Source organism: Natrix helvetica (assembly GCF_964273705.1).
Source record: "Natrix helvetica genome assembly, chromosome: 6".
In the NCBI taxonomy this organism is placed as follows: domain Eukaryota; kingdom Metazoa; phylum Chordata; class Lepidosauria; order Squamata; family Natricidae; genus Natrix; species Natrix helvetica.
The window spans coordinates 85,745,070-85,761,291 of NC_138553.1; the positions used below are offsets into that span (position 1 = coordinate 85,745,070).

Genomic DNA, 16,222 nt, shown 5'->3' on the forward strand with positions numbered 1-16,222 from the left:
TTGTCTTATCCTTTTAAGATAAATCTTAAAACTAGTGCTATATAACTACAGTGCAATCGTTCACAAATTCAATTCCTGGTGGAAAGTTTGAATGCCACAGAATAGGATCTGGCTACATACATCTGATGATTCATAAGAAGAATGAAACCAGATAAGTACTAATCCTGGCGAAAAATATAACAGACAGACACTCTCTAAAAATAGTGAATTCATTCCCCTACCCCACTGGGGCAGAAGTCATGATCATATAAAATCTCAAACTTGGAGACATAACAATAACTCAATGTCTATCTCTCCCTCCTGCACCTTAAGGAAAGTTGGATTCTTTATAAACATTATGCTCAATCAGATATGCAGAAGATGGATATTTGCAATGCAAATTTGCATTTTCCAACCAGATTGCCCTCTAGATACGTAGAATGGATTTCACATCTAGAATCCCAGAACTGGCCGCACTAGCAAGGGAATTCTGGGAGCTGGTCTACCCAACTAGAAGGCAACCACATTGTACAAGGCTGGGACTGTTCTTGTACCTCAGGTCAGTTAAAGCCATTTCCATCCTTATAATTTTTTTAAAAAAAACTTTAATAACTATTAACACAAAATCACATGGTTGGTCGAAAGTGAAATGTTGGTGAGACATTTGTGCATTGTCATTTCTAAGAATATTTGTACTTGGGTATTATTGGAGATGCTCATAAGCGACAATGTATACAGGCTCTGTGAAAAGTCTGCCTTAACCAAAACTGAACTCCCTCCCACGTTGAGTTTGGTTTCCCCAGACCATGCAAAGGATCTCCTGGTTAATTGCATTGGGGTGAATTGATCTGTATTGTATTGGCCAGGAAGTGGGGGAAATGCCGCCTTTGAACAGATTATCATGGGGGGGAGGGGAAACAGTGGCCATAACTTTTTTTTCATCAGTTACCCATCTGAATGCCATCTTTCAGCTCCATAAAAGCATCGCCTAAAGGAACCACGTCTACTGTCTTTGGTCGTTATTTGGCTCCAGTAGAGCTGAAAGTTTAAGGAAAAAAATCCCCATCAGCTGGGAATCACAGGAAAGCTATTTCATCCACGAGAGGTTGAACGGAAGCTTTCAATAGTAAATAAATACATTTAATAGTGGAAAGTTTGATCTTCTTACCAGCCCCTCTCAGGGCTTTTTCATTCCTATAGCCCAGAGCTAAAACAGGGTGCATTGTAAAGGGGATGTGTGTATTTCGGGTGGGGATGCATATTTTGCTGTCAAATGCAGCCCTGTTGCCATTAACCCAGTCCAAGCTGCTGACAGTAATAGAAGAGCATTGATGGGCATATTTAGCCCCGGGTGGGGGAGGGGCATTCACATGCCGTCTAAAGCTGTTTGCAGTGTGCTTGAACTCGTGGTAGCTATGGAAATGGAAGGAGCCCTGTGAATCACTACCTAAGAATTGGAAAAGCGGACTAGAAGCAGGTGGAATTACTGCAGATTTCAGGCTTCAGGAATGGGGGAAGAATGCAGATACCAAACCAGACACCACTGGGGACCTTTTGAAAAGCAAACCTTGTAAATATTTGTGTTGTCTCTTTTGGGTAGACCTGTACAGCTGGTGTCTTGAAGGCAGATCCGGGCAACGTACTAATAAGAAAGGTACTTGGCCAGTGCCTTGTTTTCTGGGATGTCTGGTTTCCCCGACTTCCAAAACTTGGGTTTTAACTTGGATCAGGTCAGGTAGGATCTTGGTGATGGCTTATTTTTGAAAGAAGTCTACGTCTTCCGTTACTGTTCTTAATTGTATCTTTAATTGATTGAGTAACATGCTCCCCTACACAGATCACAGTGTGGGTAACTTATTTTTTTCTAAAGGCCTCCAGAAGGAGATGAAAAATAATAAATCAATGACATGTAAGCAGAATACCATACAGGGAATGCAAACTCTGCCTCAATAAGGGACCACATGAAATCAGAGAGAGTACAGAACTGGGAAAGCCATTAAAATATCCGGAAGAAGAGGCAAAACCAATGCCGTTCCATACCTTGAACCTCCTTTTTCTGATTGCCATCTATGTCACTATGTCAGAGAAAGCCTACAAAGGTCCGATGTCTGAGGAAGGTGGCCTTTGCTGCGATTTCTTTACTTGAGAAAAATCCATTTCTGCCTTTATGTAGTTTTGGGGTTTGGAGCGAAGATGCCAAAGGGAAGCTCCGCAACCTGATTTGCAGATGTGCGGGTTTTCATTTTACTTTCTTTGGGACTCACAGCTGAATATATGAATGTATCAAAACCCTCAATTTGCCTTACCTGCCAACGGATGTAGAGAGAGAGCTCTGTGTAAAATGCTTGTTCTATGAGCTCTCGTTCCCCTATGGAAATCCCCTTTGACTGGACATTTCTCCAGTAAGAACCTGGAACTTGTGGCTTCATTGCCCAACTGATTGAGGAAGTGTTGGCTCAAACTTTGGGTCTTCTAGAAGCCTTCGAGTCTTCCGTGTTTGTGTGCCTGAGGAACGTTAAGCTGGGTGTTTGGCTGTCATTGTTTCTTAAGAGTCTAAAAGTGCCAAGGACTTGATGGGGTCTAAAAATCCCCCGTTCTTGTGACATTTCCAAGCAGGTGTGAGGAGTCCTGTTCATTAGTCAATAGGAAATTCCCTTTCAAAAATATCTTGTGTTACCATAGCTGTAAATGTTCCTTATTATATTGTTTTATTTCAGGGGATGGTGTTTTTTTTTTTTAATTCAACTTGAGTTTTGTGGAAAGGGGATGTGACAGGGCCTCCAAATGTATTAAGGAGTAAAATATTATATTAAATTACAATATTACAAATGAATATGAACCACTTTTTTTGATATGGAAGGCCACCCAATTCAAAATTGCTCTGGGTGACTAATGCAACTAAAAGAGAAGAGAAAGCAATCAAAGTTTTGTGTTGCCCTTCTTGTTGTTTTGTCTCTGCAGAAAGAGTGTGCTAACTTCATCAAGGTGCTGAAAGCTTACAACCAGACCCATTTGTACGTCTGTGGAACTGGAGCTTTCCATCCAACGTGCACCTACATTGAAGTTGGAGGACATCCTGAGGTAAGAGGGACACCTAAATTCGGTCTTTCTTTCTTTTTTTTTTTCCAAGTCAGTTATTTTAGACCTGATTTTGATTAATGACTGGCAAAGGTACAATCTGTTTCATTGCTATTGACTCTACCAGAGTGCAATCAGTGTGGAAATGCTGAATCAGGACTGGAGACAATCGTCTTCGAATCTTCAAGCATGGAAGCTCACAATGCCTATTTTATCAATGAAATTTGTGTTTTAACCAAAGTTCAAGGCTTTTAAGCCCCATGCAAGCAATTTAAGAATATTTATAACCTTGGCAATGAAAGTTTGTCCATGGCTGAACTGCACCCAGGAGAAAACTTTCTTATATCAAGTTTAGTGTCTGTATGTAGAACTCATTAACAAGTTTCACCCCACAACTGGTTTGCCAAACTGTCTCTCGGTTTTCCCATTTCCGATTCACCCGTAGCGATTTCAACGTGCTGCACGGTCAAATCTTTCCAGCCTTTCCAGCTTGTTAGTTGAATTCAGTTCTTGAGGATTTTGTGTCCATGTAATTTTCTTGGTGACATTACAAATAATGGCTCATTCCCTTCTTTTGCTTTTGAGCTTCCCTGTCTAATTTAATGGCTGGGATTTTTCCTCTTCTGAAGGACTAACCAGGATTTGTTTTTGTTTGTTGAGCTAAATCAAGGACACTCAGGGTTACCGCCTACTGGGTAACAGATTAACACAGTTGGAAGGGACCTTCCAGGTCATCTAGTCCAACCCCCAAGCAGGAGACCTTACTTCTGCCTCTACCTAGGATCGAACTCACAACCTCCTGATTGTGAGGCAAGAGCTCCATCTTTAGGCCACTGCAGTTGTTAGTTAGTACTATAGCTCTAATCTATTTTTCAATAGGCAGACTCCATCTCAACGCCTGGGTTTGGTTCTGGACTCCAGGCCTTAAGAAAATTAAGAGAAACCGGAAGTAGAGGATGCAAAGGACGGAGGATGAGTAGGGGCTGGGCACTAGCCCGTATTACCTTTCTAATGAGGCACGGCTGAGCACACTGAGCACATATTTAGATACGTAGACAACTCAGATGAGATATGATTACTTTTTCCAAGAACTTGGAAGTGGGTCCCACAGGGAAGTCTCTGTCACCTGGAACGCCAGAGACAGAACCACGGGCCGTAGAGGAGCCTCTGGTTGTAACGACCAAGGCAGGTGGTGAGATCTTTGTGTGCCCAGGTAAAATCTGCACATCCTTGATACCAGTCAATAAAGTTGGAGTTGGATTTCCCCACAGAGTAAGAACTTGGCTCTGTGGCACATCCAGTTTGATTATTCTGTTTTTATATAAGATAAACAAAGTGGCTCTAACTGTGCAAAGGTCTTGGGGATACGTGACTCAGCTGCTTCATGCTGCTCAGGTATTCTTGGTCTCCTCAAAAGAAATGTCTGGATCCGTTCATTTAATTTGGAATTCAAAATAAGAACTGCAGCTTCTTATTCTATTAACAAGCCACAAACAAGCTCTAGTTTATTTAACTGCCCTTATTGTCAGGGGAGTTAGACAAGATGGAAAGTTTGCAAAGAATTCTTACCACTAAGTCATGAGCGTATTCTGTAAGGATTAATCATAGCTCATGAAGACAGTTATGACCAAAAAAAGGAACGTTTCGCCTTTCTCCTTTGTGTAACCTTTGCAGTGATGTCTTCAAGAACAATTCCAATTCCAGTTTAATCTTTCATTGGAAGACTTGCCATTTAATTTATGGGGCTGTTTTTCAGCTGATCGCTATGGAGCAGTTACTTGCTAAGATATTAGCAGCCGTCTTACGGATTTGACATTCAAGATTGCAAATTAATGTTTAAAAAAGAGAATATCATTATTCATGTGAATGAGTCTGTGCCTAATCACTTAAACATCAGATTACCGTCTGGCAGAGAAATTAACATATTAAAAGCTGCGAAGATTATTTTTCTCCATTTATATATAATTTTTGGGGAAAAAAAACATTATTTTTTAAAACCCCTTTTTCCCCCTACGACTCCTTATTTCTAGGCGTTGGCTTTTATTGTACAGGAATTCAGCGTACGTTCTTGTTACATGCTTGAATGCTTTCCTTCAACACTTATTTGTTAATTATCAATTGTCCCTCACGGAGACAAATTCACCCACCCACCCCCGAGAATGCGGCTGATGGCTGCACAAACAGAATTTTATCCCGTGTGCTTCATTTGGGATCTGGGAGACACATTAATTAACTTAGTTCCTTAACATACACATCAGTCACAGGTCCAGCTTCTGTTGATGGACAAGTGACAGACTGAGGTCTTTACTTTATGAGCATGCAAGATACCAAACAATGGTATGCAACTACCATTATGTTGACTGTACGGAGGTATATGGTGCTGCTGTTAAGCCCACCCTCAGCCACACAATGGCCACTCACTCCTTCACATGCTAACTGTCCCCATAGGGATGTTGTGTTATGTGAGAAAATTTAGAGAAAGAAGACCTCAAAGGAATGGCTTCCTTTTCTTCCCCTTCTCCCTCCCTTCCTTCCTTCCTTTTTTCCTTCCTTCCTTCCTTCCTTTCCTTCCTTCTTCTTTATCAAATTTATATAGCCACCTGTCCAGTGGGTGGGTTTCTATTATTTTTACTACCGGTTCGCTCATGGATGTGGATATATGAATGCTGATAATTAATCAACAATTTATAGAAATAAAAATTAGAGAAGAGAAAGGTTGTTTTTTTCCATTCAGGAGAATTTTTTTCAATATTGTACATCAGCATTACATTCTCTATGAAGATTTAGTCCTATATCTTTAATTTATCCATAATGTTTAGTTTGGAATGGTTTTTTTCTCTTAAGATTGGATTAAATAATTGGTTAAAAAGTTTGCAAATTATTTTTAGTACAGCACAAAAATGGTGAGAGTTTCTCCTAATCCTCACTGGCCCTTTTTTCCTCAGAAATACATCTTTTAACAGTTCCCATAAGTTAATGCATTTCATTCATTCCCATGAATCTCTGATCAGGTCTGGATCTTTCCGAATATATTAGAAGTTCTATTTGTCACTTCAAATATTCAACGTTTTGAACATTAGCACCTCTATATTAAGGGTAAAAATAAAAACACAGCCATGGTTGAAAAATATCTCCATCCTTGCATTCGTTTCGTGCAGTTGTGTTAACTGGTATATCTGTATGGAGCACAAGCTGTTCAAATTATACATAAGGATGCTTTTGAAGCTTTTGTACGTACTGAAACTATTTCTAGCAATGAAGCAGGGAAAGTATCATTGTGCCTGACAAGATAAATTATATGTCATTAAATGAACCCCATGACATTCATCAGCTTTGAAAAGTCTTTCACATCCTTCAGAATTATAGATTGCTTAAGGAGAGCCGAGGTGGCATGTCTTCCCTTGCCTTCCAATTTTAGCAAATAAACGATGCCAGTGTTAAGTCTGCCGCTCACAGAGCACTGAAGTTGAAATATGAAAAAGCAATCATAGTAAAAAAAAAAAAAATAAGAAGAAGAGTGATTGCATGCAAGATAAATCAAGTCTTTTTACCCCATGGAGTTTGGGGTGGGTTTTTTTTTGCAATTTCCTTTAATTTGAGATGGAAATTCTCAGGAAAACATTTTACAATTTGACCAACTTTTTTCAATGAGCCTCCAGCTGTTGACATGGAAGATGTTGTGTCTGCATTGGCAAATGTGTATTTGGTTGATCCCGTGGTCAACAAATGAAGAACCCACCAGTCCAAACTCGTTACATAGATTAAAACATTATTTTGAATGAAAACAGATAAAATATTTGGTGTGAATCACCTCAGGGCTGTCCTGAGGGTGGGGTGGTTGACAGAGAAAGCCAACATGGCAGCCTCAGTGGTGCAACTGAATCTCTGCCTCTTGTCTTTCCTCTTTGACCGTATTCGGCTCTTCCTTGAGGCAAGCCCCAGTTGCAGCACAAAGAATACTCTTTGGTATCTTTCACTGTTGTCAGAGAATGCCAGGGGGGGATTTCATTCAGGCCCTGAAATAAGGAATAGCCCCCTCAGAATCTTAGCTGACCTGATAAGAGGGGGAAAGCCACCGAGGGCCAATTCTCAAATAAACCGTCTTGTAGAAGGATCACCTGGGCTGCCTCAGAGTGGGGAGCAGCCTGGCCGAGCGCATCTCTTGGCAGGGGGTGGAAGGAGAAGACTTCAACCATTCTGAAACAATGTTGGATTCTCTTATTGCACCCCCAAAATAGAGAAACGTTTAACCATTTTAGCTCTAGGAATAGTTTTGTTTTGTTTTTTTACTGTGGAATGAAGTGTATCTTCCATTGCTTCCACCCCAATGGAGTGTCACCCTATACAAAAACAACCTTCGCTTTGAATCCATGTCATTCATGGAGTGGAATTCTATATTGTCATCTTTTGTGGGGGAGGGGCATATATCACACAAGACTTTCCCCATTGCTAAGAGATACTTGCAGATCATGGCTACAAAGTTATGTGCAAAATGGCACAGCTGAAGGGAGGGAGGGAGGGAGGGAGGGAGGAGGAGGAGGAGGAGGAGGAGGAGGAGGAGGAGGAGGAGGAGGAGGAGGAGGAGGAGGAGGAGGAGGAGGAGACACTGCCATGAAAGCAAAAATTTGGGAAGCATATTTCCTAACTAGCAAACTTTATTAAAAGGCATCACCAGATGTGCAGTGGCTAGACCAGTGTTGGCTACTTGACAATGTGTGGAGTTCAGCTCCCAGGATTCCCAGCTAGCTTTGCTTTGATACAAGATTTAAATTTGGGGGAGGGAGAATAGAGGTGGGTTGTCCAGGTCCAATTGGCATAGATTAGAATTGGAAGCAATTTCATCCACAGGGAAGCACTCAAGATTCCTTGTCCTGTTTTGACTGTGTGTTGTGCTGAGTTGCTTGACTCCTTGTTTTCCTGCCTCTCAGAATAAAAAAAAATAGTTCACAGAGGATAATAACTACATAACAGAGCACAGAACTGATGATGAAAGCAATTATTGGCAATTGCTGTAGAGAGAAAGCCTTCACGTATTCTTTGCCTTCTCAGTCCTTGTTGTCTGTAAGGCACCATAGTAACCAAGAGTGAAGACATTAATCCCATCTTGCTCCTTCCTTCCTCTCTGTCTCTCTGTCTCTCTCTGTCTCTCTGTGTGTGTGTATGTGTCTCACACACACACACGCACACACACACAAACACACATCTTAAAATGCAGCTGATATTCATTTTCCTGTAAAATGTAGCAGGATGGAAGCTGCTTATCCCTTGGAGGGAGCTGGACACACCACGATTCACAGCTCAATATTTACTCTGGCTATTAAAGAATGCTTAGCATTTCTTACTCTTTGTGTGGGTGGGTGCCTGCGGATGCCTTCAAATCAGTACTGACTCCTGGCAACTGCACTTTTCATAGCAAGATTTTCAGAAGGGATTTACCCTTGCTGCCTTCCCAGGGCTGAGAGGGAGGGACTGGCCCAAAGTCACCCGGCTGCCTTTGTGTCTAAGATGGAACTAGAATTCACAGTCTCCCAGTTTCTTCACTTCTCTATTCACACGGCATCCTGTGAGCACTTTCTTGTGACTCCATTAGCCTAAGTGAACAGGCAGGTACAATCTCATCAGGTTTCACCCTTGTTGGGTTTCAATGGTAATAGCCTATTTTCTGGTGGATGTTGCTTTACATAGTTCATAAATGATTATGTATCGATCAACATCCAGTAATCTCAATTATCATGACTGGGAAATAATTGCTGGGACATTTAGAAGAAGAGCTGAACTTTCTGGTCTAAGTGATATTCCAGAAAAGCAAAGAGCCATAAAGAGGGAGATTTTAAGGACCTCAACATCTATTGAGAAGCAAACCTTCCCAAGTCTGGTTCCCACAGGAAGTCCCAGACCTACCTTGCCAGTAGGTTTCTCCCTCAACGAACAAATGAAAACCCAAGTCAAGTTCTCCTTGCCTTGATTCTTCTCTGTGAAGAAGACAGACTGAAAGGGAGGGGGGTGGATGGCACACGTGCCATGCGGTCGGTATTAGCTCTTCAGCCCGGCCCTTCAGCTCATCTCCCAATGACGCATCCATCACAGCTGCGCTGAAACCCATCCGCCTTCATCTCGTTCTTCCTCTGATTTTCTCTCCTTCCACCTTTCACGGCATTACAGACCTCCCTCCCAAGAACCCTCCACAACATGCCTCCAAGATGGGAGGATCACTTGAGCCTCCGCATCGGTGCCTTGAGTGAGAACTCTGGGCTGACTATTCAAATCTTGATTTGCTCATTTCTTGGCAAGAAACAACAACAAAAACCCACTGAGCATAATCACACATTTACCTTCGACTTCAGAGAGAAAAAGAGATTGCAATAAATCCAAAGGGAAGATTAGTAGGATCCCTTTATGTGAGAGGAAAATGGGAAAAGAGACTGGCGAGACCCAAGTCAAGAAAGAGATGGAAAGCACAACAGCAAATAATGAATTTTAATTAATTTAATTTTAATATTGAATTTGTAATTCTTTGAACACATAGAGTGTAATGATAGTATTTCATTGGAGGCAAAAAAAGTCGAGATGGCATCACAAATATGTGATCAAAGTTCAGTCCTCGGCAATCAATAACCCTAGCTCCTGTATTGTCCATATTAGTGCTAAATATCAACCATTTGAAGATTATTTTTGGAAACCTAGTGCCCACTTGTTGCATAACTAGATGAACTTAGTGAATAATAATCACACACAGTTAAAACCAAGCTGTCTGCAATGGGCTTAGTGTAACCCATCTTAAAGCCATCTTCGTGAGCCCCGTTGAAGGTTCTTTTCCTCCTTTTGTGCTTCCACACTCAGAATAGGAATGCCTATTTATAAAACTCTTCATTTTAGTAAACAGACAAGTCCATTCTGAACTCTTGCAATGGAGCTCAGTGGAAAACCTGCTGCAAACTTATAACACGTCAACCCCGCCCAGGGCTCCCTGCAGCGACCGCTTGCTTTGGAAGACCCCCGGCAGGTTGAAGTGCTAATGGTTGCCTTGGCCCTCACCTTCAGGTTAACTCACCCAGATTGCATCAGAGTGCAGGGTAACAGTGCATGGCTCTGTGACGGGGTAATTAACAGTACTGAAGGTTACTTAGTTATTTAATGGTTACTTTTCCAATCATGCATTTGCTCTGTGTGTTTATGGATGGAGTTAACTCTTGAATTGTTACTTATTTCTGGGGAAAGCGCCCATGGATACAAAATAGGTCTAGGCACTGGGTTTGTTTTTGTTCTGGGATGGGAGATATTTTGGGGCCACTCTAGAGTTTTCAGATGGTGGAGAACCAAAGGGCAGGTAGGGCAGCATCACCTGTGCAGATTCATTTCGAGGTAGGGAGCTTGGGGCTTTGCTTTGCTCTTTCATGCTCATATGCACAATTTTAAGCCTTATGTTAAAGTGTTTATGTATTTCTCAACTCAAAATGGAAAGAAATTATACTAACATTCAAATGCCATTCAAGAAACTATACAGTTTGAAATAACCGTGACCAGTGATTCGATCTGAAAATCAATGGGACTTGGGGGCTTTCTACAACTCTTAGTTATCCATCTGGTTGGTTATCAATTACTTTGATAGATTATTGACATGAAAGAAACGGTTTAATCTCCAATAAGCCTCTTCAACCCTTTGAATCCAGTCCTGTCTCCTTTTATCCTTGTGCATCTTTTGCTGTCTCCTCTTGTTCAACTGCCAAGTTCCCACATAGACACAACGCATTCAATGAATCAACAGATCAAATGCTGATCCTTAGGAACCACAAACATGAATTAACGTTCCTTGAAGTACCACGTTCACAATACCACCACCACCCCTTAGATGGGAGGCGTGTTAGCGTACAGATCTGTAGTCTTGTGAAAGCCACGTGTAAGATGTTGTAAATCACAAGGGAGTCTCAGAACAGAATTACAGGAGGTTCCTGGCTTCATCTCTTCTGATTTATTCCAGATAAAGAGATTCAGCCGATTGAATATGGATAGCTATGTTCAATTCCTCAGATTAAATCGGAATGACTTTAATCAATGGAATTTGATTATGTAGCCAACTCCTTAATAAAACGTGCTCAAGAGTTCTGCAAAAGATGATATAAACCAGATACATATTTTTAGAAAGGGAAGGCATATGGCCACGCAATTCAGACAGATGGCGCCCATCTTTTCTTTTCAATGTCCTGGCCTTCATGACTCAGGCCTTCCCCTTTCTGGAGACTTTTTTAGAGCACCCTAACTTGAGAGAAGGGCGAAAGAGCAACCTGTCAGATTAATGGCAGGGTCTTTCCTTTTTCCATAGGGATTTTTAGCCGAAACGATGAAATGTCTGTGTGGTTTCTTTTATGCTTTTCAAAAGAAAATGGGGAAAAAAATAGTTTTTCAGTGTAATGATAAATGGTGCTGATTATTATCCAGAAAGCTACTCAATCACGATGCCTTTTAGGATGCTGTTGCAGTATGAAATATAATACCCATAAGGAAGAAGCAGTTATATAAACCAACATCATGTCTAATTCAAATATTGAATCAAGTAAGCCAGATGCATTTTTCCTAGAAATCAGTCAGAAGAATATTAAGACAACGATGTGGTAATTTTTCTTATCTAATGCAATGTCTAGAATAGAATAGTTTATCTAACAATATCAAAAAATTATATTAAGTTAAAAAGAATAACCATATCATTCTTCATAAATAAAATATTACACATTTACATAGATATATTATTTTGGTAATTGAGGTAAATCTTGTCAAGGTTTGAGCTTAGTTTATATGACGCAATGATTTGTCCTAATAACAGTAATTAACCAATGGCAGTTTTTAAATATTTCTTTTTAGCTGAACTGTCTGAAGAGTTTGTTAAGCCATTTGAAAATGAAATCGGCACTTTTTGTTTTTTACAGGTATAGTTTTTCTCAGTGAAAGTATCATGGCTAATAACAGTGAGATAATTATTGTTAACTGAAACAGTTATGATAACTCAATGCATTGACAATTTTTTGCATGAATTATTTTAATGAGGTGATTGGAGAATTGGTATCCATGTAGAATGAATGAATGAATGAATGAATGAATGAATGAATGAATGAATGAACGAATGAACGAATGAACGAATTGATTTCAGATTTTGGCTTTAACTGCATTGATTGTATGGTTATATTTTGAATTCTGTTTTCTACATGTATTTTAGCTGCCTTACTGGAATGAAGGTGGGGCTTTATATTCAATAATAAATAAATTACAGATGTACTTAGAGAGTGAAACACAGAGCTGTATAGGGGCAGATCTAGAGACCGAGATAAAGATATGAGATATGAGAAAGAAACCAGCTGGGCCTCTTGTGGAAGCGGCCTTGTCTCTGCCACTTGCCTCCTTCCAGGGTTATTTTCTGTTTTATAGACTGACCTGGTTGCAGAATGAAAAGCTGAGATAATTAATTTCCCCCGGCCCATTCAGGCTGTAACTTGCCTGCGTTCTTTGCTTGATATTGATTCCTGTGTTAACCCAGCTCATGCATCAGTTTCCATCGTGTCCAGTTTTGCCCTGAGTTAATAAAACTGATCCTTTATTTCACAGCCAGTGTACCAGGACGTGTCCGTCTCCTTGTCCATCTGGGCAGTCCTAATATTTTGACTTGGTTCGAGAGTTCTTGCTCCAAAGGATCTCATCAATCATTTTTATGGGGTTTTTCTTCGCAGAATGCCTTCCCTCTCCATGACTTATGCTGCTTAGCTGTCTTTGAAGAAGAGGCTCGTTTCCTTAAGGGGTGTGTGTGTGTGTGCGTGTGTGTGCGTGTGTTCAGATCATGGGCATTGAAAAGCTCTAAGAGAAGAAAGAGGAAATAAAGCAAGGAAGGTGACTTTTCCCAGCCGGGGTGGGGGAGGGGAACTTTCACTTTTTAAATTTTAGGCTTCCAAATATGCGCTGGTGAGTTGCATTTATTGATGTTGTCAGAGTTTTGACCTGGTCTGTTTTATTTGTCTTAGTCCAGGGAAAAGGTTTGTGTGAAATTCTTGCACTGCCAAGAATGAATGTGCATAGAGCCGAGGTTTGCGAGAGGATTTCAAATGGCTCCGTGGTGCTCAGGAGGGAAACCTTCTCTAGAATACGTCCATACAGATTGAAAAGACAAGATGGCAGCCAGGATGGTTCACTTGAAGCCCCGCCCCTTTTCTATGGGCATTGTGACTGCCGTCGTGACTTTTCAACCAATGCCCTGAAGAAAGACCCTCCCTCTCAATAAAAGCTGCGAACTGGAGGTTTTTTTAATGTTTCCTGGATCAGATGGCTGCTATTGTGTTTTCTTTTTTCCCCCATAGTATAACCTCAAAGTTGGCTCCCAGGTAAGAGCTGCCAAACTCCCAATGACAAGAGATGGTAATAAAACAACATATCTGAGTGCTTTGTGCCCTCTAGTGCCTGCCTGGGCTTTTGCGATCTATACCTAATTTAAATGCAATTGGAATATAATTATCCCAAAGCAGCACTGCCAATCTTAAGGTTGACACAATGCAAGAAAAATAACAGTGTGATGGAACCGACACGTAAGGAGTTTTAAGAGGAATTGTTAAAGTTCAGTTAAAGTGGGAGGACGATATGACACGTTTTTATACTGTGGGATATGTTACATAATCCAACAAAGTTACATGGCTGACCTTGAATTCTCATCTAGGCACTTGTGTGATTTTTGTGAGTTCTGTATGTATCAAAAATGTCAGACGTAAGAAATAGTTTTAAACAGATGTCTGAAGAGTGTCAGTAAAGCGACGCCTTGGAGACTGGAGGTTTTTATGGGGTCTTACTCTTGCCTGAATAGTGATATATTCCATAAGTGTCGCAAAGGAAACCCAAAGTGACATCGTGTTTCAAAGGTGAAGTCTCGACCATATTAAATATTGTGAGAATTCTGATAAATATTCCAGTAAACAAGCAATATTTCTTCCACTTCAGAATCTAAGGGAGAAACAGGATTTTTGGTTCTAAGACAAAAAAGAAATGGCCATCCTGGAAAATGACTTCCTTTTCCTATCCAATATAGTCAACTTACTAGCCAAGATCCGGCCACTATTGCTGATGACCAGGTTCATGGGCCAATAGAGAGAGAACAGCGGGAATCCAGTCACCCAAAAGAGGTATCTTTTAACTTCCTTTTTCTCCTGCAAGCTGTTGTGAGGAGGAGGAGGAGGAGAAGAGACAAGTAATTGCAGTAATTCGAAAATCAACATGTTAGTTGTTAAATCTGATCTCTTACAATAGCAAAAATGTTGTGGGGCAGGTAGCAGAGTTTCCAATTGTCCTATCAGAGGCAGCCTTCCATTGAGGAGCTTGAGTTGGGGAGCAGGTTGCTTAGTCAATAATCTTTCCTACCTTAAGTGAGTTCAAAAATTATCCAGATTTGCCCCAGTTTTCCTTCTTTTTTTGTGTCTGTCAACTCCTTAACTGGCTTAAGGACAACCATTTCCTTTTGAGAAAAATGCAAAGAAATGAAAGGCATTTCTCACTGCAGCTTTTCTGCGTGGAGGAGAAGCATTGCTCACTAACCCTGACCCTATGTAGCTCTCCTCCCAAAATCTACCATGAATATTTCTTGGTACAGAAGCCATTTTACCTGCCAATGTCCTTCCCTCATGTCTCCCTACAGAGAAGGCATTGAGTATTTTGTTTTTAACAGTGTGACTAAGCATCCGTGGGGGAAGGGGAGCCAAAGACCCTCCTGCATGGTTGTGAGACTGACATCATGACACACCTGATATCAGTGGGATTAAGTAGCCCATGCTTTCGATTTTGACAAAGGGGAGGGGTGACAATCTAGTTATCTTTGAGGCTTAATTTGATCAGTAATTAACCCCAGAGTTTATGTAACTCACCAATGGAACTCATGAATGTGACTTAATTCTGTAGCTATGTTTAAAGCTAAAATGCTTTTTTAAGAGTAATTTTCTACTTAACGATAGGAATACAACCAAGATATGCAGAATACAGTGAGTGAGATGGACGGTTTGGAAGTGTAATAAATAAACAAATATCAAGATGGCAGACCCAGCAGTCCATTCAAAGCACTGCCTCCTCCTTGCTGGCTTTGTTTTTACAGTTAATGATTTGGCCGTTGTTTCAAATTGGCTAAAAAGACAGTTGGGCAATATTCCATGGCCTTAAAATTAGAAGCTGGCTGCTATCTAGAGAAAACACGTGTGTCACTTCATAATCAACTCTTCCTGTAGTTGAATATTGAAAATATTTGCATTTCAATGGGAGGAAGGCCGAGTGGTGAGATGCAATCCTGGTCCAGAGAGAAGGTGGACCAACATAAATTCACTCAACCTTTGGGTCAACAAAGCCAGCCTTTGCTTTGCTAGGAGGGTCTCATTTTCACCACTTTCCCCCTATCTAGGGAACGTGAGTGTTTGGTGTGATTTATCTTCCATTTCAGCCACGCTTTCTATCTTCCTCCTCCTTCCTCCTCCTCCTCCTCCCCCCCCCCCCCCCCGACATCAGTGACAACTGTTAAAACAGGATAGATGGAAAACTTCTGGGGAAAATATGAAAGTGGCAGAAAAAGATAATTGTGATCCAGCTACTCAATTTGTTTCAACAGATTAGTCCCTAAAACAAATGCCCTGATGTGAGAAGTGACTTTTCAGCTGCAGTTTAAAAAAATCCTTCTCAGGGTATGTTGATTGTACGGCCTCCCTTGTTTCTTTTTATTGCTTCACTGTCCAAAGGGAAAGAAAAACAAAGTAAGAACTACAGCAAATGACAAAACAATGTTAAACACACACAAAAAATCCTCCAAACACCCCCTCAGATTGATATGCAAAATCAATTAAACCTTGACTGCCCAGACCCCTGTTTATTGGTCTTTCCATTCAATTCATAAATATCAGCTTATTCCAACACATTTCTTCAAAGACACGTAAGTCCCATTTTCTTGCTGACAATGCAGAACTATCATTTCTGCTGTGTTCCTGGCTTGATATGTCTAAAATCTTTCCTAAGTTGATAGATTACATATTTTGATACATAAACACTACGTAAACGCTGCATTAAGCTTTATTTTTCTTGCAAAAATCATATTAACAATCACGTCAGTATTTTACCAAGAGAGGGCAACCGTAGAACAAATTCAAAGCATATGTATAATAGTACC

General features: G+C 40.7%; 1 protein-coding gene across 2 annotated transcripts in view; it reads left to right on the plus strand.

Annotated features, from left to right (window-relative positions):
- SEMA3A (semaphorin 3A) overlaps positions 1 to 16,222 on the plus strand; it is a 127,836-nt gene that overhangs the window by 63,143 nt on the left and 48,471 nt on the right. For both annotated transcript variants that reach the window (XM_081957244.1, XM_081957245.1), the window contains exon 4: positions 2,941 to 3,060. In XM_081957244.1, coding sequence (XP_081813370.1) covers positions 2,941 to 3,060 — 120 coding nt within the window. The remainder of the gene's footprint in view (positions 1 to 2,940; positions 3,061 to 16,222) is intronic.